Below are 20133 nucleotides of genomic sequence, written 5' to 3' on the forward strand. Positions count from 1 at the left end.
ACAGATGCTTTTTCTGCCACTGATGTTGTTTTAAAATGTGCAGATCGCTAGAGCACCTCAGGGGGCATTAAAAAAGTGGCGGTTGCACCCACAGTCTTGGGTACAACCAGTGGGACACCCCATTGCGCCATCTTCCACTATACTTGTGACAACTGCGCTTCATGATCCGCTTTTCATTGAACAGTTACATCTTTTCATTTCTTTTTAAATTTTCTTTCCTTTTTGGCTACCTTGAAGGGTAAATTTCTCCTCTACCTTATAGTCACTCCTCCCCTTCCAGAAAAAAACATGCTGCACCTCATTTGTATGATTTCATCATTAATAATTATGAAACACACAGTTCAAAGTGCTTCAGACACATTATTTCAGTAATCCTAACAACAGTCCTGTAAGGTAGGCCAGTAGAACCATCTGTGCTTTTAGCTATGATGACTAACACATTCTGATTAATTTTATTCTGTGTTTCGTCCAACTCCTAGCATGCAACTGACCCCAAAAAGATATTTTAAGTGCTGGATTTGCCCCAGTCATAGTGTCCACCTAACACCCAATTTGTCATCTTTTCAGCACCAGGTTAAGATGGTCTTTTATGCAGAGGCCTTTAGAGAAATACTTCGATACCAAAGGCCTTGAGGGGATCACCCATCCCAGATATTTTGCAGACTCATTCTTTGTTATTGCCTCTTTCAAACCTTTTAATGCTGTTCTGTTTCTATGATATTTTAATTGCACTTTCTTGTCTGTTTTATGGATAGTTGTTAAGTGTTCAGAAAGCTTTGGCTGTGGGACAGTTTCAAAATTAAAGTAGTAGAAGTAGTAATAAAAAATAGACACACACACAGCTGAGATGTGCTGTCAAGCCCCCCAGAATGTCTTATCCCTGACTGCACCATTCGGCTCTTCCCAATTCAAGGCTATGGCATCCTTTATGGAATCAGTCCATCTCTTGTTTGGTCTCCCTTTTCTTCTGCCTCCAACTTTCCCTAGCACATCTGTCTTTTCCAGGGAGACCTGCCTTCTCATGATGTGTCCAAAATGTGACAGCCTCAGTTGCCAGTTTTGTTTCTAGGGAAAGTTCTGGCTTGATTTGATCGAGGACCCACCTGTTCATCTTTCAGAGTATTTGCCCGACTCTCCTCCAGAATCATGTTTCAAACACTTTGATTTTCTTCCTGTCAACTTTCTTCCCTTTCACACCCAGTTTGGAAGGAAGAAATGTGCTCCGTTTCTCAGATGGATGGGAGAGGTCCCATCTCATCCCAGGCTTGCATGGCGGCCAGAGCAGTGGTAAGTTGGTCTGTGGCTGCCTTCTGCAACCACCAAGGGAGTGGAGGGGCTCTGATTTAACTGCGCTGCATGTAAGATGAGGCATAAGCTATCTTAGGAACAAGGAAGACCTCACATACCCAAAGAGGAGGAAATGGAAGGGGAGTCCTCGCTTATCAGAGCCCAGATGGGCAGCCTGGAGGTCACTTCAGGGTCAAGTGTGCAGGCACGCATTTGATTAGCTTTTGGATATCAGCAATGTTCCTAAATAGCAAGCGAGCTAAACCCGCAGTTAATGAAAGTTTTGCTGCTGTGAGGCCAGTGGTCACAGCCTCTTTCCCGTTCCCTGAGGCTGCGTTCAGTCAAGCCAACCTGCAACACTGCAGGTTTCAGACCTCTCCTTCCCAAGGCAGAGTGCCAGCACAAAGACCTGATCTTGCAGAGGGAGCTCTGACCCCGGGACCTCCTTCCAGCCACTGCGGATCCCTTCATGGCCCTTGCCCCTCAGTGTAAGGGGAAAGTCACCCTTCCGATCATTTTTAAATCGTTTCCATATTTTTTCTGCATGACAGGGTTTGGGTAAAATTATAGAAATTAATAAAGCCAGTCTGCAAGTCCATGGAATCTGTGCGACTTTTTCTGTGTGTGTCTGTGCGATGCAAGTTCACAATGGCAATATTCCAACCCTGTGCCATTTCTCTGCTGCAAGCTCCTTTAACGGGGGCGGGGGGATGCGGGTGGTATTGTTTGTTACCAGAATCAATCCATCCACCGAAAAGGATGCTCACCTGTCTGTCCTGCAGTCTCCCCACCCCCCCCAGTGATCTCCATTGACGTCAATCTGATTCACTTACATGCCCATTGATCATAATTCTGAATAAATGTACAGTTCAATTAGTTCCTGCCAGCACAAGAGGACAAAGGAAGCAATCAGGAAGGCTTGAAAAGACACTGTGAAGTTTCCAGAGAGCAGGAGAGGGGCCTTTTAAGTTGCAGGGTAGGGAAAGGACCTGAAGGATCTCCCAGCTGCTGAAGCCCCTTGACTGTCCTTCTTCACGCATCTCTTTCCCTGCTGTTTTCCCTGCAAATGAGCAGCAGAGCAATGGAATCAGCCACGCGGAATGAAAGCAGGAGGCCGTGCTGAGTTCAAAGTGATGGTCAACATATCATGGCACCTTTCCTGCTCGGAGCAGAAACAGAAGCAGCAGCTAAATGGACAGGATGACGACATCATGAAAAGGCCCAGCAGCTTCCTGTGAGTGAAGGGTCCCAGGCACACTGTAAAAGCCTGGTGCAGAGAAGACCTCTGGGTCGCTGTTCCTTTTGGCTTGACCCAGTAGCTCTGATGCTCAGTGCCTATAGCTTTGCGTTTCCCAGCACTGTCAGCGTCTGTACAGCAAGGATGGGGACCCCGTCACTGCATCTACTAAAGACCGTTAGTGTATCATCCAGAAGGGACAGAAGCAAGAGCTTATCTTCATCAGGAAGGGATGCAGGAAACCCATGTGCCACCTCTCCTTGGACTTCTTCATGAAGAGGATCGGGGATGCCAAACGCTAGGATCCAGCCTGGCAACAAGTAGGAAAACTTCCCACCTGGCTTCCGGAGGCTTGGGGAGCACAGAGCGCAGTTGCCGGCTTCTGCAGTGTCCAAAGCTCCCCAGAGTGGAGATACAGGCTCAGCTCTTCTTGCAGATCTCCATGCAAGATTTTACAGGTGGACCCCACACAGAATTTCAGCAGAGAAACAGAAGATCCGTTTTCCCATGTTCTTATTTTAATCATAGTAAAGTTTAAAGAGAGTGAGAAAAAAAAAAGTGTAACAATAAAAAATGTAGCAAAAAGTCACCAAGGGATCTCAAACAAATGCTACACAAAACATCAAATACAAAAGATTTTGCTATAGTTGGTAATCATTATCCTCTACTCAATCACATTTTTTCAGGATTTAGTTAAAATTCATTGAAAATTCTGCTAAATTACAATTCTTCAACTTATGCTCTATTCACCTTGATTCAGCTTCCTAAAGAGCAAAGCATTGACACAAGCATCACTCTCCAATCCAGCCAGCTTGCTGCAGGTATCTTCACCAGCACCCAGCACTTAGGGTGTGTTGAAGTCACAGGGCTCGCTAGAAGCCAGAATGCTCCGCTTGTCATCCCCAGATTTTGTAATAACCTTCACCAGGACATCCATCTTGTCAGTTCCAGCTTGGTCCGCAGGGCCATCACATCTCACGGTTGTATCTTCCATCATTTCCTTGGTGAGACTGTCTCTGCCGTATTTTACAATGCAGTGCATAATTCTTTGCAGGCATTTGGAGTCAAGGACTGAATGGGTCCTATATACCAGTTCTGCAACAGGAGAAAAGAGATGCAAACTTTCTCACAACTATGCTTGCAGGAAACTAGTATACACTCAGAGTTCATTTCTCTGCATCTCCATAAGTTTGCAGGAGGAAAGCTTTGTCTGCTAGTTTTTCACTGACCTTGGATATTGTTTTTTCCATAAAGAAAAACTGTGTGCTTTGCACAGGTGTCAAGAGCGACAGCTGGAGTGCTTTAATGCATTCACTGAAACAGAACTTCTCCAGGTGCTTCTGGATTGTCTAATTCCTGGAAATACGCACTTTCTTTTACAACAGGAGGTATTTGAATAACCATTTATGTCAGAAAACATGGCATGTGCTCTACTCATAACACAGTGTTGGCCATCTTGATTAAAATATTAAAGGATGTTGTCTTTGGGCCATGCTTAGTTAGTGTGAAAACTAGTCTGATCACACCCTTGTGACCCAACACACCACCAGGCATGGTTGGCTTTGATGTTGTGTTTTCAGCATCCTTGGCATGCTTTGTGAGCTTCCCCAAGTTGCTCCTGATCATCGGCAGAATCAGGCCCATTTGAGGGCATCCTGGATGCAGCTAGAGGTATTGCATTAGTATCAGCAAATACTAGAAGTCTGTGAGCAGGTACAGAGAAGAGCTTAGCTGCGACTGATGTGTTAGCGGGGAACATGAGGTATGTGAGCTAACACAGATGATGTAGGCACTGGTGCACTGTGGAACAGCTTTGCAGAGAGCTGCGTTTTGCACCAGCAGCCCTGCATGGACATTTTTAAATTCTAGTACAACTGATTTACTACAACCAATTTTTAAGTAAGAAAGATATACAAAGGATTAACAATTGACTAACCATATGGGTCCAAAGAAGGCCAGATAACTGCCCCCCAACCCCTTGGTGTAAACGTATCTCAACAGACACGGATCTTGGGCTTGTCTTAGGTGGCAGGAGGCTTTCCGGGGGTGGTTGCCTGGGACCACTGTATCATTAGAGCTTCCCACTTACTCTGTCTGGCAAATGCAGCACTCAGTGTGATTTAAATTGGTTCTTGTCCATGGCATAATATATTTCATGAAATTACAGTATTGGGAAAAAAAATGCATACAGTTGAATGTTGTCATAAAAATTCTTATTCAAGAAGTTTGAAAACAGTGGCTGCTTTTTATGTAAACTTGAGAGTTATACTAGCTCCTTGTGAAATAGTTGTTTTGTTAACAGTGCAACAGCGCTTCCTTAAAACAACAAGCCTGCACTCAACATTTCTGGAGATTTCCAGTGTGAACCAATACACATCCTAACTTCATTAATGTATTTAATACTAATTGAAAGACATCTGGTTTCTATTTCGTCTGTTAGATGACACTAGAAGGTAAATTTTGTTGCTGGAGATGGGTGGTGTCCTGTTTGTTCCAAAACTGCCTAATCTCAGAGCAGATCCAACACACTCCAATTTTCGGTTTGTTCCAGGGTCCTACTTGTATATGCCATTCATGTTTCTGTTCTCAGAGTGCTGTCACTTGGAGAGCCAAAATGGCCCCAGCCATACACCCGACATTGCTGGCACAGGAGAGCCCCTGAGCTTGGCAGACACATCAAAAACCGGTCCACCTCTCAGGGAATAACCCTCAGGTGGGGGACCCCTCAAAGCAGCCCCATGAGAACCAGGCATGCTCAGTGGAAAAGGGCTTGCTTGATGTTTTGGGGGGAGGAACTGAAAACTGGTGGGAGGGGAATTGAAATGGAGTGGCAGAGGGAGGAAGAAACATGTCAGTATGAAAAAGGAATGCTCAAGGGCCATGTATTTACCTGGAAAAGAACATCGGCAGAGATGGGCCATTGGCCCCTCTCAGGATCCAGGAAGGCAGAGATAAAGGGTGAGAGCTGGGAGGGATTTTCTATCTACAGGGTGGAAGACTCCTAGCATGGTGGGCTGGTGGGGAGACAGTCTCACCAGTGGCAATGAGGGTGCTTGACATGTGACAGGAAGATATCAAAGTAATAGAGAAGTTTGGCTACTGTGCTGGGTTATTATTATTGGAATAAATAAATATCAATCATCTGTAATTGCATAAAATGTTTTAGAGCAGACAGTGCTTCACTTATATTAGTTTAGAAATTCCAACCACAGTTATTTTTGTTTGTTTGTTCAACTGATGTGCTGCCCCACTAACCGTGGGCTCTCTGGGCAGCTTACAACATGTTATTAAATTTATATACCTCACACAGGAGTCCCACATGGGACTTCCTAGGCAGTATGCAACAGTAACAAAAAACAACCTATATAAATTATACAAGGAGTAACATTTAAAAATTGAAAATCTATTAACATAATACAACTATGACTGCTCCACTATGCCTTAAAAGTTACATTAAGCCAGGCTAATGGAATGAAACATGCCATTTTTTCATAAAATCAATCAGCTTAAAGTCAATTTAAAACAATTCAATTAATCAACTGTTAAAATGCCTGAAGAATAAAACTGTTTTCCGGAAAGGTTGTAATGAGGGCGCCAGTCAAAGTACTCTAGGGAGCAGATTCCAAAGGCAGTGCAACCACTATGAAGGCCCTTCTTCTGTTCGCCATCGCCTCCCCCGTTTAGCGTATAGGGCATTCTGGATAATTCCATTGGCCTAGAGAACGGTGCATCTGAGAACTTCCAATCCGTACAATATTACCAAGTCTGTTCATCAACTGCTATCAATCTTGTGGGCTCCTTTGAATTACAATAGCAACTTCTTAACCTGTGCTTAATCTGCATTTTATTGTACTGTTATTCAAAGTTTAGTGTAGCCAGGACACTGACTCATTTTCTGCAATGAGTTGGAAATGGAGGGTATTCACTTACAGCAGGGGTCCTCAAACTACGGCCTGTGGGCCAAATACGGCCTGCCAAGGTCATTTACCTGACCCGCCTCAGAGCTTTCGGACTCACAATCTCTGAATGAGTCCGAAAGCTCTGAGCTGACACAGGCATACTATGAAACACTTTCAGTTTCGGAGACTAGCAGAGAGCCGGTACACACGCTAAATTGTGACAGCTCCCTTCAACTGCGCATGCGCCGGCTCTCTGCTAGCTCTGGCTATCTCCTGCTGCTGTGCTGGTCTTGCCAGCATGAATTGCACACGCGGCAGCTCTTCCCCCTATGGCACACATGTGTTGGCTCTGAATACAGAAGAGAGGAGCAAGAATACAGAAGAGAGGAGCAAATATGGAACCGGACATTGACCATCTCATTAGCCCAAAGCAGGTCCATACTTCCCATTGAAATACTAATAAGTTTATGTTGATTAAAATTGTTCTTCATTTTAAATATTGTATTGCTTTTTCCTGGGGTTTTTTTTTTTTGCACTACAAATATGTGCAGTGTGCATAGGAATTCGTTCATATTTTTTCAAACTATCGTCCAGCCCCACAACAGTCTGAGGGACAGTGAACTGGCCCCGTTTAAAAAGTTTGAGGACCCCTGATTTACAGGGTTGCCAGAAGGCAGAGACAACTTGATGGCATGCAAGGACAAAACAAGGCACAATCCTCTGCAAGTTCAGACAGAAAAAGGCCTACAATTCTCTTTTTTCTGTTCCTTAATAGGACTGCATCCTTGGGAAATATTATTTTATCCTTCCCCCAGCCAAAAGCCTTCTAGATTGGCTGCTGGCTAATAAGGTCTTGGCCTCTGCCATATTCAACAGAAAAGCAGGACACAGATTCTGCAAATGAATAAATAATTCGTGAGGACCAGAAGGTGCAAGAAATAGTCGAGCCAAATCACGTTTGCCCCTTTCCCATGCGGTTTGTTCCACAATCAAGGCTGGCTTCTCGTTTCTCCTGGTTATACGCTTGGATTCACTCGCCTCCCTTGTCACCCTGTAACAAGAAGCCAAGTGTGTTTATTTAGGTCATGTCTCCTCTGTGATGTACACGCCAGGGGATTCCTAAGAAGCAGAGTTTCTGATGAACATCCTGGCTCATGTCCCAGAATTCGGAGCCCTTGTTGGTCACTAGAATCAGAGAGCAGGGCAAATCGGAAGTGCCAGAACCACCGGGCTCTGGGGTGTTTGATCATGACCTGCCCCCCTGCCCTGCCAGTCATGGGTTTCTGTGGCACACCTTGTGTGATCACCAGAAAAGGCCAGATCCACACTCCTAACCATCAGAGCCTTAAGTCCCACAGACTGGATGTGGTGGCCGGGGATGATGAGAGTTGCAGTCCAAAGCATCTGGAGGGCACCGGGTTGCAGAAGGCTTCACTGATGCTTCCCCTTTTCTTGCTTAAAAACATGGCATGGCGTGGCTTTCTCTTTCCTAGTTTGAGCTTAAGCTGCTGAAAGCAAGACCCACATTAGGTGTAGGGTTCTCCGAATGACACAGCCTCAGAAAGCGAGCCTTCCAGGTTATTATTTCCCCCCTTTTAAAACTCTCTTGCTTCCCCAGCCTGGTGCCCTCCAACATTGGCCCTGCTGGCCGGAGATGATGGGAGCTGGAATCCAACACATCTGGAAGGAACCAGGCTGTGGAAAGCTGCCGTTATTCCTTACTAACTTCACTGTTCTTTATGGGCTCTTTCTATGATGTCAGCAGAACCCTCTAGCTTTAGCTTCCATTTTTTCAGTCCACGACTGGGGAAGGAAGGACAGGCAGAGGGAGGACAAGGACAAGAAGGTGCCAAGGAAAAAGGAATGAGAATTGGAGAGGGTGGGAGGATGCCATCCTGTCTGGTATCTGCAGTATCGCTTGGCCGTCGAAGGGGGTTCAGAGAGGCTGGAAGGCAGCCTAGCCTGTTCAAGGGCCTGTGGAGGGGTCAGGCCAGGGAGAAGGTCCTAAGGGCAGCTCCCAAGCAGCCCTGGTGCGCCTGGCCAGGCACGAGGCCTTCACAGGCCAAGCCCCACCTGGCAGGATACAGCACTGTGTCTCCATCTACTCAGCCGCTGGCCAGTCCCTCCTTGCCAACAAACGGAGAGAACAGAAGGAAAGATCAGCGTGCCTGAGCAGACAGTGGCTGATGGGAACAAGGACCTCGGGGCTGCGGCAGGCAGCTCAGTGCAGACATCGGCCCAACATGCAGCTGCTGTGAAAAAGGCAAATCTCATTAGGAAAGAAATGAAAATAAAGAATCCAATATCACATCATCTTTATACAAACCTACAGTGTAACTTGCACTCAGACGACTGCGTACCTTTCTGGTCTCTGTGCCTCAGAATGGGTATTTTACAGCTAGAAACAGTGCAGAAAGGGGGCTGTAGCACCCCCCACCCCCGCATGGAAATGTTACAGCATCTGGGGGTTTTTTAGCTTGGGGCACAGTGAGTAAGGGAGGATACCTGCGTGGCTTCTAATTTTTCAGAACCGTACATAATGGGCTGCACTGCTGGGGCTATAAAGATTGCCTAACTTACCTTTCCCTCAGCCAGTTGCTTCACTCCAGGAAGAGTCCAAAGAAACCCAGACTATCTGCCACCTCACACAGATCATTATTAGCACACCTACTGCTAGAACGTCTCCCTGACCCCGGCTTCACTGGTATTGGCGCCTGCCCACATTTCCAGCCTATTTTAGATTGGGGAAGACACTTCCTTATTTAGCAATGCTGCATTTTATTTAGCATGAGAAAGCCATAAGAATCCCCAAACTAGGTCCTACAAAACATGAGACATAATCAGAAGTCCCCATGACTTGAGTTTGCGCAATGCTAAGCCCCTGTGACATGGTGGGTGGGTTGACCAAACTCAGGATGGATTAATTTGGACTTAGAAGCCTCCCTGGCAAGTCATGGCCTGTTTCGTCTTGCCTTGTCTTTTGTTTAGGTCCATAGCCACTTACAGTGTTGTCCAAGCCCTGGTGATGTACCAGGGAGCAAGCCCAACTTCCACCAAAGCACTTGTCAAGAACAGCAAAAGAGACTTGCCAGTCTGGCAAAGCAGTGTGTGATCATGACAGCCACCCCAACGTGCCCAAGCGGCCCTTCGGGATGGCTGCCAGAGGCTCCTCCTGCCGCTTGCACCCAAACGGACTGGCAGCAGTGCAGGGGGAGCTGTGCTCTGCTCAGCCCCCTCCCACCTCCTCTAGAGGAGGCTGCACCAAAAGCAGATTGTCTGCCTTCTGCTCAGCACGGCCTCAGCAAGGTCCCCACATTTTGCTCCGCCCTCTCTAGAAGACATTTTGGGCCAGCAGCACTGGCAGATAAAAGGCTCCTGCGTAGCCAGCACTGTGCTCCTCATGAGTAAGCTGAACCACTTGGTGGTTCCCCATTCTCCCCATCCCTGGCCCTACTGTGAAGTGGTGGTGGGGAGGGGGAAGACTTCAGCGCTCCTGAAATGCCCCCCAGGATATTAGCAGGGGAACCAAGCTGGGGGAGAGGTGGCCCTAGAGATATGGCCAACCTGATCATCCATCAAGCATGTGGTCTGGCCTGGAGGAAACACGCCACGCGGTGTGGTGTCACTTGTCCCATGGTGTGGCTGGCTGTGTTGTGCAAATCTGCCCACTGCCTTGGCAACACTGATGCAAAACAAGTTGTCCCAGGGCGTGGGTGACCACCCTCCATACTCCAGACCACGTGTGGAGAACCACGTTCAATTAAGAAAAGCTCGTTCAGAGGGCATCCCCTTTGTGCTTAGGCCTGATGGCAAAATGGCCGTGCCAAAATGAAGCTTGCTCCTCCGCATTCCCCAGGGCCTAACCATGCCGAACTCCTCTTTGCAACATCAGTGCCATACCGAGATCCATCATCCCCTTCCTATCTCTGTTACAGAAGCCTAAGGCTTCTCTGCACAGCAGAGCTCAGCGGTGTGGTGGAAAATGCAGGAGCTCATTGTGACAACCTGGTCCCAGGTTCCCAAGGACAGTTCAAAGATGCCGCCTACTGTGTTGATCCATTGCAACAAACCCATCTTTTGCCAGGCCCATGGATCTAAATTACCTATTCTAGCGAAATCGTCCCAAAATCCTTTGCATAGCAAAAGGGAAATCTCACCACAAGGTATTATTGCTGAGAATATTCATCAGCCTGACCTCGCAGCTGCTAGTGCAAGCATTGCAACTGAACTCCAGGGAGCAGGGCAGTCTGAGCAAGCAGGAAGACACAGACATCCCTCCTGCTAATCGAAAAGCGCCGGCACTTTAACCCCGGGAGCCTGGGCTCCACCACAACACCGACAGAGCCACAATTGTACATTTTTACAGGGTTTTTTCTAGTCACATTAAGACCTATATATTTCTGAATAATTGCCCAGCTGGGATTTTGCTCCTGGCCACCGGTGCCCTTGTTTCGCTTTGGATGATTGCTTAATAAATGATGCTTAAATCCATTAAATAGCATATACCTTCTCCTTACAGAATGGCTTAATTTGCCTCTCTGTTGAAGTGCTCATTATCTTGATGCTTTTCACTAGGGCTGAGCCACTGTATCAGCCGGGGCTCCCGCTTGCAGTTTAAAGATGACAAGGAGGATGTTTCTACTAGAGGACTTAGCTTTCCCAGTCCCCTCCACCTGTGCAATGTGCTAATGTGCCACAACAAGCTGCTGGGAGAGAAAGGATGATATTACACAGTGTGGTAATTGCACAGTGTTTATCTGACCCTAATATTTTATGCTTTAGTGCACTTATTGTGACCATAACTTTCCACTGGATTTTTTGATTTGAGAGGAAAGTGGCCACAGGAAGATTTATCCACCCCCAGGGCAGGTGTGCTTGTGCCAAAGTAAAACAGAAATTAGAATCAGGTGGATGCTACACATTTAGGTAGGATGCAGTTTAGCCCCTTGACAAGCTGGTCAAGAACAGATTTCTGTTGGAGCTTTGAAAGATTTGGAGGTATTGAATACGGAGCTTCCACCTTGTTCAGCTGGTGTATTTGTGAATAAGTGCTAATATTATAACATGGCAGGAAAGCTTCAGTGACCTCATTCCAAGGGAAATCAGAGCTGTGGAAATGCTAACAGTCCTGGAACTTCTTGCTGCTCCAAGAAGTGGGATGCTCAAAATGGTATCGTCTGAATAACAGCTCCAGCTACAGGGAGGCGGTTGAGATTCCCAGGGAAGATGTCCCAGGAGGACCTTCCCGGGAAACCCACTTGCTTCTGCAGTGGCTCTCTTGACCTCCATCAAAGAAGTTAACTGTCCCTAATCTGCATTTTGAAGCAGCTCCCATTTCTTTACTTTCCTCCTTTGTGCTTTATCATTGCCCAGAATCTTTCAAACCCTGCCTTATGCTCTTCCAAGCAAGCTTTTGTGTGGAGGGCTCTCAGAGGGTAATGACTAATCTGATTCTCAATTCTCAGATGATGTTTTCTCCTGTACACTCCTCCTGAGAAGCCTCTTCATTCCCAAAGAATTATGATCAAGTCATGCAAGACAGAGATTCTTAAATGGCAACACTTGGAAGGAAGCATATTCTATGGATTTCCGTCTGTGGAACACTATCCCAGATGTTCTTCCAACCTGTCATCCATTTCCAGTTGATCCTGTAAATATGCCTGCTTTCTTTTGTTGGGGACAAAAGGGGCCTCTGCTTTCCAGCAAAACAGTCATATGTGTGATTCGTTCAAAATTTTGCACAGACACTGCACATGGGAGATGGGGTTCAGAACCAGTGGCTCCTCCAAAGCTTTGTGGCCTGCACAGTTCGTGGCTCCTCACTCTTGGAGCACCACATGTGGCTCTGCTAAAATTGTCTGACTTAACCTTTGCCTCGCCCCATTGCTTGATGCCAGCCATAAAGGGCGAGGACTGTCCTTGAAGGGACTGAGAAGGGCAGGGCTGTCACACTCGCCAGGTGGCCTGTAAGAACTTCTGCATACTCTCCTGTCCTGACATGCACTTTGACTGCACTTTCTGGAGTCTTCTTAGATTTGGTGGGGACCTTTAGATCGGGGTGAGCAGAAGTCAGAACAAAGCTCTGAGCTCAGAATGCTTTTCTTCTGATTGCTTGATGTCCACCAGCTTCTAATCGGTGCATCTGGAGGGTCAGGTCAGAAAACAAGGGAAACCCCATGAAGTAGAAGTCTGCCTACCACTGACTGAGAAACATATTAAGCAGAAGGTCAATAAACAGTATAAAAACAGGTCCTTTCCCCATATAAGAATAATCAAAAGTTCTGAAAAGGCCTAAAAAAAGAGAGAGAGAGTAATCACCCACGATGTGCATGTCAGCAAGAAAGAAGAAAGGAACTCTGATGCCATGTTTCCATTGACAAAAAGGATCATTCACACTCCATATCAGAGTCATAAATGCCTCTGAGGCTCAGATGGAGTTTCTCAGTAACTCTGTGAAGGTTCCTTCCTTCCAATTCAGAGCATTCCATGAAATGGTTCCCAGGGCCAGCTTCAAGGTTCTAGTCCTCTAGTTCTCTACCCCTCTGACTGAAGAACAATTCCCGAGTACATTGCCTATTATTCAGAGACTCATTGCCCTGAAATGCAGCTGGATTTCTGCACTGGTTGCTCTCCCTGGTTTCTCTTTGAAACCATTTTGTTTGAGATATTTAGCTTGCTTTGATGTTCAGCATGGGATGGGAGTTTCCCAAACAAGGGGATAAAAGTTTGGGGGATGTGGGGCTCAAGCCCTTTGCAAATTCCCCCCAGAGTTGCCAGGATCAGGCAATGGTGGCAAGTGCACTTGAGGGAACCAGTGAGTTCTTCTCTATCAGGGCTGCAGAACCTCTTCCATTCTGGAGAAGTTCTCAGTGGCCACATTCCAGTGGACGGGGCTGAAGGCAAGAGGGGCCAGGACCAAAATTCCAACCTGTTTTTACTTAAAGTTGTCACTGCCCAGTTACTAAGTCTCACGGGGGGAGCGGGGTTCAACTGTATGGAAAAGCACAAATGTGAGGAAACCATCCAACACTCCGAAGAAGAAGAAGGGGATGTGACCTTCTGGAGAACTCCAGGGAATCCCCGAGAAGGCCAGAGTTGACCTCCAGGCCTGACGTTCTGCTCCGCTGCTAGACTGACTGTCTCAGTGTCAACAGCAGCTGCAGGAAAGGACAGGACAGCTCCACTTCAGAGACCCAGCACTGGCCCGACTCTCCCACTCATCTCGGATTCTCTCTGTCACAAAGGAAACATCTCTGGGAGCAGGCAACTGCCTGCCTCTCTGCCACTTGCCAGATGGTGCCTACCAAACTGGAGGGATCTCATTGGCCAGAGAGAGCCCTGGAGGGGAAGACTGCCAGAACTGGAGAGTCTTGCCTCCGGTTGCTAAGCTACCGGTGAGAAGGGCCATTAAGCGGAGGAGCACCTTCATCTGCATCCCTTCCGAATACCTGGCTAGGAAGCCAAGGTGCTGTTCTTCTACGCTGTCATTCTCTTAAGCAGCCTTCCCCAAGCAGGCACCTCCATGCTTTGGACTACAACTCCCAGCACTCCTGCCCACAGGCCAAGCTACCTGGGGCTGATGGGAGAAGATGACCAAACCATTTCAGGGAAGTCTGTTCTATAGTTTAAGAGACTCTCTCTCCAGGCAGGCAGCCTGAGAGCCAAATTTGATTTCAGCAAAGTTCTTGGAGCCCACATTCAGGTCATGGGAGGGACTGTCTGCAAAAGCAAACAAGGTCCAAATATTAAAAACACCCCAATATTTAGCTGAAAGCATTTGCTGCCAGTAATGAAGCTTTAGCAGAGGTATCTCGACTTTTTAGAATGGGGAGAGCACAGAAGCTGAGAAACCGTGAGGCGTTCAGGGATTGAGGGATGGGGTCAGGCCCAGAGAAAAAGGATGTGCCCATCCGAGGAACCTCAGAAGGTCAGATGTGGACCTCAGGTGGGTCAGTTCCCGCACACCTGCTATCCCTGTAACTCCCAGGTTACGGGAATAACCTCTCCCTTCCCTGTATCTGTTTTCTGAAGCGTTGATAATATCCCCCTTTTCCACATGCAGGCTCCAGCCCAGTCAGGCAAAGCAAGCTTGACAAAACAGAAAACATGCTTATCCAAACCATCCTCTCCCTGAAGAGAGGTCTTGTCCCTGCTGAGGATGCCTGTAGCGGGAATCTGTGATGCACAGGGACTCTTCCTGATCTCCCCCATAGCCATGTCCCCACGAAGACTCCAAAACACCAAAGCTGTGTTGACCGATAATCTTATTGCATTGCATTTTTCCTCATGTGAGGAATCCAAAGCAGCTTCCATAGCTCCATTTTGTCCTCACAACAACAACCCTGCGAGGTAGGTTAGGCTGACTGTGACTGCCTCACGTCACCCAATGAGCTTCATGGCCAACTGGTGACTAGAACCCAGATCTTCAGGGTCTCTAGTCCAACACTCAAGCTTTCACCAGCAGCTAGAAGCAAGTCTTTTGTAAAGGTAATGGTGCTTAATTCCTCCATTCAAAACCGAACTATCCCAAATACTTTACATAGCAATAAGGAACAATCTATTTTGGAGGAGAATTCAATCCCCAGCCAGTTTTGGTGAGCCTTGCTGCTCAGCCCATCCAAAACAGGAAAATCTGCAACTGAAAAGTCTGCACTTGTTCACACATGAAAGTAAACACTTGGCATTTCAGCCATCAAGGGATGAATGTCAATTTGGCTGACCCCCTAAATGGCCCATTGAGCCTGCCTACTTGATTGCCCTTTGGTCCCACCTCCCCTCTCATTTCCTCCCCTTTCATCATGTTCCTCTTTGTGGTTTGCAGTGTTCCAAGGAAAAGCTCCAGCCACACCCACTGCAAGGGCTATAAAATCAGAGGATTCCCTCCACCTGATGTGGCAGAACGCAGGCAAGGACCAACCCCGGCACCGGTCATGTAAGTCAGCAAGGGGATGCGACATTCCCATTGACCTAAGAAGAAGAAAGCCCATTTCCTCCTGCAACCTGACTGGGGAGAACTGTTCCATTCCAAAGTTGTGTGGTCCTTTTGTGGGGTTGCGCAGCGTGAGGAGCCTTTGGTCTGATGCAGCCAATCTTCTGTTCTTTTCACAGAATTTTCTTCCAGAATGTTTCGTTTCACCTTCCTTGCTTTACTCTGTTGCTGCATCACCATCCATGCAGGTGAATTTTATTTCCAACTTGTTTGTTTATATTCCAACTTTCCACACTAAATCATCTGAACTCTAACAATAGTGTTTGATGTAGCTACTTCTTGGCACCAGGATGCTATTCCACAGGGGTGAGTTTTTGTGGTGCAGGCATAGGTTGCTGTGGCTCAACTGAACTAAGTGTTTGGGTTTAGACCGCACGACAAGCCATTAAAAAAAAAAAAAAACCATTGTGGTTCTGTGTGTTGTCTGAACCCAGCCATAGGATTTCACCATGATACGTTCTCTCTTTAGAAATCATGATAAGATCAGCGGGAGAGGCCCTTCTCCGGGAACCCTCTGTGAAAGAAATTAGGAGGGTGGGTACTCGGAGGAGGGCTTTCTCTGCAGTGGCGCCCAATCTATGGAATGCGCTCCCCAGAGAGGTCCGCCTGGCGCCGTCGTTATTTGTTTTTCGGCGCCAGGCGAAGACCTTTTTATTTAAGCAGCATTTTAAATTGAATTTTATCTGGCCAGGGCGGCTTATTTTATATTGTATGGTTGTATTTTATTCTTATGTTTACATTTTTATTTATGATTATAATTATTTGATTTATTGTTGTAAGCCGCCCCGAGGCTTCGGCGAATGGGACGGCATAAAAATGTTTTAATAAATAAATAAATAAATAAATAAGAATCAATGTTTTGTTCCATGGTTCCTCTGTACCACCGTGGCTTATCATGTTGTCTGAACCCAAGAAAGTAGATTCCACAGTCCCACTATGCATCTACCACAGAGTCCTCTGGAAAGTGTGGCAGCTGCAAGAGCCCCTCTAGCTATCCCGCCTCTATGTGTGGACCAATGAGGAAGAGGCTGCCATGCACCTTGGGACTGACTCTCGGGCACAGTGGCTGATGAGATGTGTGCCAACCGTGGCAGGACTAAAGCAGGGGGATAAAAACCATGATAAAAGAGAAACCAGTGTGAGAGCCAGTGTGGTGCAGTGGTTAAGAGCACGGGACTGGGACTCAGGCGATCTGGGTTCAAGTCCCCGCTCAGCCATGGAGCCAACTGGGTGACTCTGGGCCAGTCACAGACTCTCAGCCCAACCTACGTCACAGGGTTGCTGTTGTAGGGATAAGATGGAGGAGGAGATGTAAACTGCCTTGAGCCCTTTGTAGGAAAAAGGCAGGATATAAATCGAAAAATAAATAAATAAAACCACTTGATGGTCTGTCAGGCAGATCATGGTAAAAAAACTGCAGACCATGGTACCCATCTAGAGTTGCTTGTCACATGATGTGAACTTAGCCCATTACCTTTTATTTCAGAATTTCTTCAGCCTCTCTCATGTTCCTCCCATTCTGGCGAGTATGGTGGTTACGGAGGAAACCACTTTTCACACAGTGGAAACCAGCTGGATGGACCTATAACTGCCATTCGGGTTCTGACAAACTGGAATTTCATTGTGGGGTAAGTTTATAAAGGTCTGGAGGTTTGTGGGCTGGACATGTAATAGTAACAAGCAACACTGGTTTGGTTACTGGGTGGCTGGGTCCAGGACTGAGACATGGGCAGGGACAAGACAAGAACAATGGGCGTACCAGGATCAAGGTGCAGAACTTCAAGTAAGACAGAGTCCAAAAGCAAGGCTTGATGATTTTAAGCCTATCTATCTATCTATCTATCTATCTATCTATCTATCTACCTATTTAAAGTTTTTATATGCCATCCCCTTGCTACATAGCCTCGGGACAGCTTACAGAAATAAATAAATACAACTTAATAACAGTTACAATTAAAACCCAGTCAGAGGTGCAGGTGCCTTGGGCAAGACAACAGGGCCGGAGACATGGCAGGCATCAGGCAAGGCACAGGCACTTGAGGCGGGATTCGCAGGATGGCAGGGGACACGGCACGGCAGGACAGAAACAGCAGGTCGGCCACGGGGCAGGAAGCACGGCTGCAGCAGACCTGCACTGCTGAGGCCCGGTCTAGAAGGAGGAGCTTGCTTTTCTGCAGCGACTCCTCCAGGACTCCCCCGCTGGCACTCATCAGGAGACTGGGAACTCCAGCAGGGCCTGCAACCGATCCTGCAAACAAAGTGGTCCTGGTTCTGGTTCCGACCAGCACAGCAGCCCAGCTCCTGACAATGGGTCAAGTGCAAAATGCAGTTACAGTTTGCCTTCTGCCTGTTTTGTGACTGCATCTACAAAAGCCGTATAGTGTCTTACATTTACAGAGCCATGCAAAGAGAAAAGGACATGTGCAAGTATTGAAATTCATCAAGCAAGATATTTCAGAAAATGATGGGCGGGTTGGATGGGGGGAAAAGCTGATGAGGGTTGGAGTCAGGATAAATGCATGGTCCGATCTGCAAAAAACATTCAGAGGAGAGTGTACTGGACGATGAACATGCCTAGGAAAAATGTCGGTACACCAAAGATCAGAGGAAAGAATGGACGAGATGCACTGGCCAACCAAACCAAGTCTTCTCTGGTGGCATTGCAGAAGGCAGCAGAGCCCAGCAAGCTCAGCCAGATCGTGAGTTCCAAGGGTGTCCCAAAGGATGTGATCCAATGGCCTCCTGCCACCATTTGGGGGACCACTGGATTCTTTGGAGCGCAGGCACTGGGGCCCCAGGGCTTCAGTCCTGTGGCTTGCAGCTGGCATAGAAAGAACTGTGCAAGCTGCCTCTCCCAGAGCATAAATGCACCTCAGAGAGGGGGAAAGGGGCACGCCAGGGGGCGGGGAGGAGCTGTAGTCGTCTCTGTCCACCGATTCCTATCAGCAGCACCCCAGTCTCCTCCCCTCCCCTCCCCTCCCCTCCCCAGCACTTTATTTAGGTGGCTGAAAACATTCATCTAGATAAAACGCATGTGACCAGGTTTAACAGAGATTGCTGCCACTGCCCTTTGTTGTGAGGCACATAAATCTCTGAATTTAGAAGACAGGGCCACAAGGGTTGTGCCCAAAATGTATTTTGGCCTCTGCAGGTCAGTTCTGTTGAATCCACATGCAAGGCCGACCATTTGCCATGAAGCCTGCATTGGATGCATAGTCAAGAGAGGCTCAGGCAGATGGGAGGACAGCTCTGGGGCAGAATGCTGCGTACTTGAGTCCAAAAATTCTCTTCCTAGCAGGGGATCCAGGCCGCTTTCACTGGAGATTCTATGCAGGGATGTCACAATTTGTCAGAACTCAGCCACACTAGGCTGATGTTGGAAAAACAGAAAGAGTGTGCTTCATTGAACTAGCACAATTGCGGTGGCTGGATGAGGATGTGCTGAACAGTGCCTGGGGCAGGAGCGGGGATGGCGGAATCCGCAGTCTCACAGCAGGGCCAGCTGGGACGCACAGAGAGGGGGAGCGCCGGGGCGCTTTTCCGGCTCCCTCTCGGCTCCCTCAGCTGCAGCAAAGGCACTGCGCCACCTGCTGGTCGCTGCCAGAGAGCTGCAAGCGCTGCGGAGTGGGAGAGGGCGCTGGTGGGGAGCACAGACAGCAGGGGGAAAAACAACCCCACAGGCTGCGCTTTCTCTGCAGTGGCCACCTGGACTGCCAGGGTGGCCACCACTGTTGCCTGCCTTCTGGCCAGAGGGAGAGGAAGCTGCAGGCGAGTAAAGAGGGGAGGGGCTGCTCCCTGGACTGCAAGCTGCTGGGTGTCCTCCAACCTGTTTTGGAGCTTTCCCTATTGAACAGGCACCTGAAAGACAGCTTCTGGAGATGTCCCAGAGCAACCGAGTGGCAGCTCCTAGGAATGTTTCACAGGCTGCTGTCCATTGCCAACAGAGGCATCCTGCGCTGGGTCGGCCTCAGCCTGTCGCTCCATGCAAGCCTGGCCAGGGTGGGTGGTTGGCGTGGTTAACAAACTGGCTCATGGCAACACAGGCTGCCCTGTCGAAACGCACCTCTCCCTCATTCCAGTCTCCAGGTCCGTCATTGTAACCAGTGGAGTGACTATGTGGGCGGCAGAGCTGGCAAACTGGAGGAAATCACCCTGCACCTGGGAGAGTCCATCACCCAGGCCTATGGGAAATACGGCCTACACTGCATCCATAAACTGGTGTTCATCACCAGCCAAGGGCGTCAGTTTGTCTTTGGACGAGACCACGGCTACAGCTTCAACGCGGCTCCGCTTTGCAAGGATGCCGTCTTGCATTACGTCAGTGGCCGGGCTGGCCGGTGCATCCATGCGCTCAGTTTCCACTGGGGTTCTTACACGAGGAGAACATGCAGACCATGCGTGAAGGATGAGGCGGTCAGGGGCACTACGGGAGACCACTGAGGGTGAGCACCAGGTCTTTCTGCCCAGCACTTTGGGCGCACTGCCCAAAGCCAGAAGGCTCAGCAAGAGCCTTCCTTCCGCCACCTCAGCATTCGTCACCTCTTTCACCATTGCCAGTGTGTCCAGTGCCTTCCTCCAGCTCATTCCTTCCCTGTTCATCCACCTAGCCATCTACCCAGTTCTCACTCACTCCCTCCAGTATTATTTTTACTCCTCTTCTCTTGAGCAATTGAACCGAACCCCTCTGCCACAGCCCGGCCCTGTTTCTTCAAACCTTATGC

The 20133-nt window shown here is 48.1% G+C and overlaps 1 protein-coding gene across 1 annotated transcript; it reads left to right on the forward strand.

The window, feature by feature from the left end:
- Window positions 1–14298: 14298 nt before the first annotated feature.
- LOC123032061 (zymogen granule membrane protein 16-like) lies at window positions 14299–19852 on the forward strand. Its single transcript, XM_044447686.1, has 3 exons — window positions 14299–14368; window positions 16899–17040; window positions 19492–19852. Exons 1-3 carry the CDS (start codon window positions 14299–14301, stop codon window positions 19850–19852), a joined length of 573 nt encoding a protein of 190 aa, XP_044303621.1.
- Window positions 19853–20133: the final 281 nt, after the last annotated feature.

The sequence above is a fragment of the Varanus komodoensis genome, unplaced genomic scaffold (assembly GCF_004798865.1).
Source record: "Varanus komodoensis strain SLA01 unplaced genomic scaffold, ASM479886v1 scaffold53, whole genome shotgun sequence".
Classification (NCBI taxonomy): domain Eukaryota; kingdom Metazoa; phylum Chordata; class Lepidosauria; order Squamata; family Varanidae; genus Varanus; species Varanus komodoensis.

Coding starts and splice junctions, on each gene's coding strand:
- LOC123032061 (XM_044447686.1), top strand. CDS start 14,299: ATGGGGTCAGGCCCAGAGAAAAAGGATGTGCCCATCCGAGGAACCTCA. Junction 14,369..16,898: donor AGGTCAGATGTGGACCTCAG/GTGGGTCAGTTC, acceptor CTTTTATTTCAG/AATTTCTTCAGCCTCTCTCA. Junction 17,041..19,491: donor AACTGGAATTTCATTGTGGG/GTAAGTTTATAA, acceptor CCCTCATTCCAG/TCTCCAGGTCCGTCATTGTA.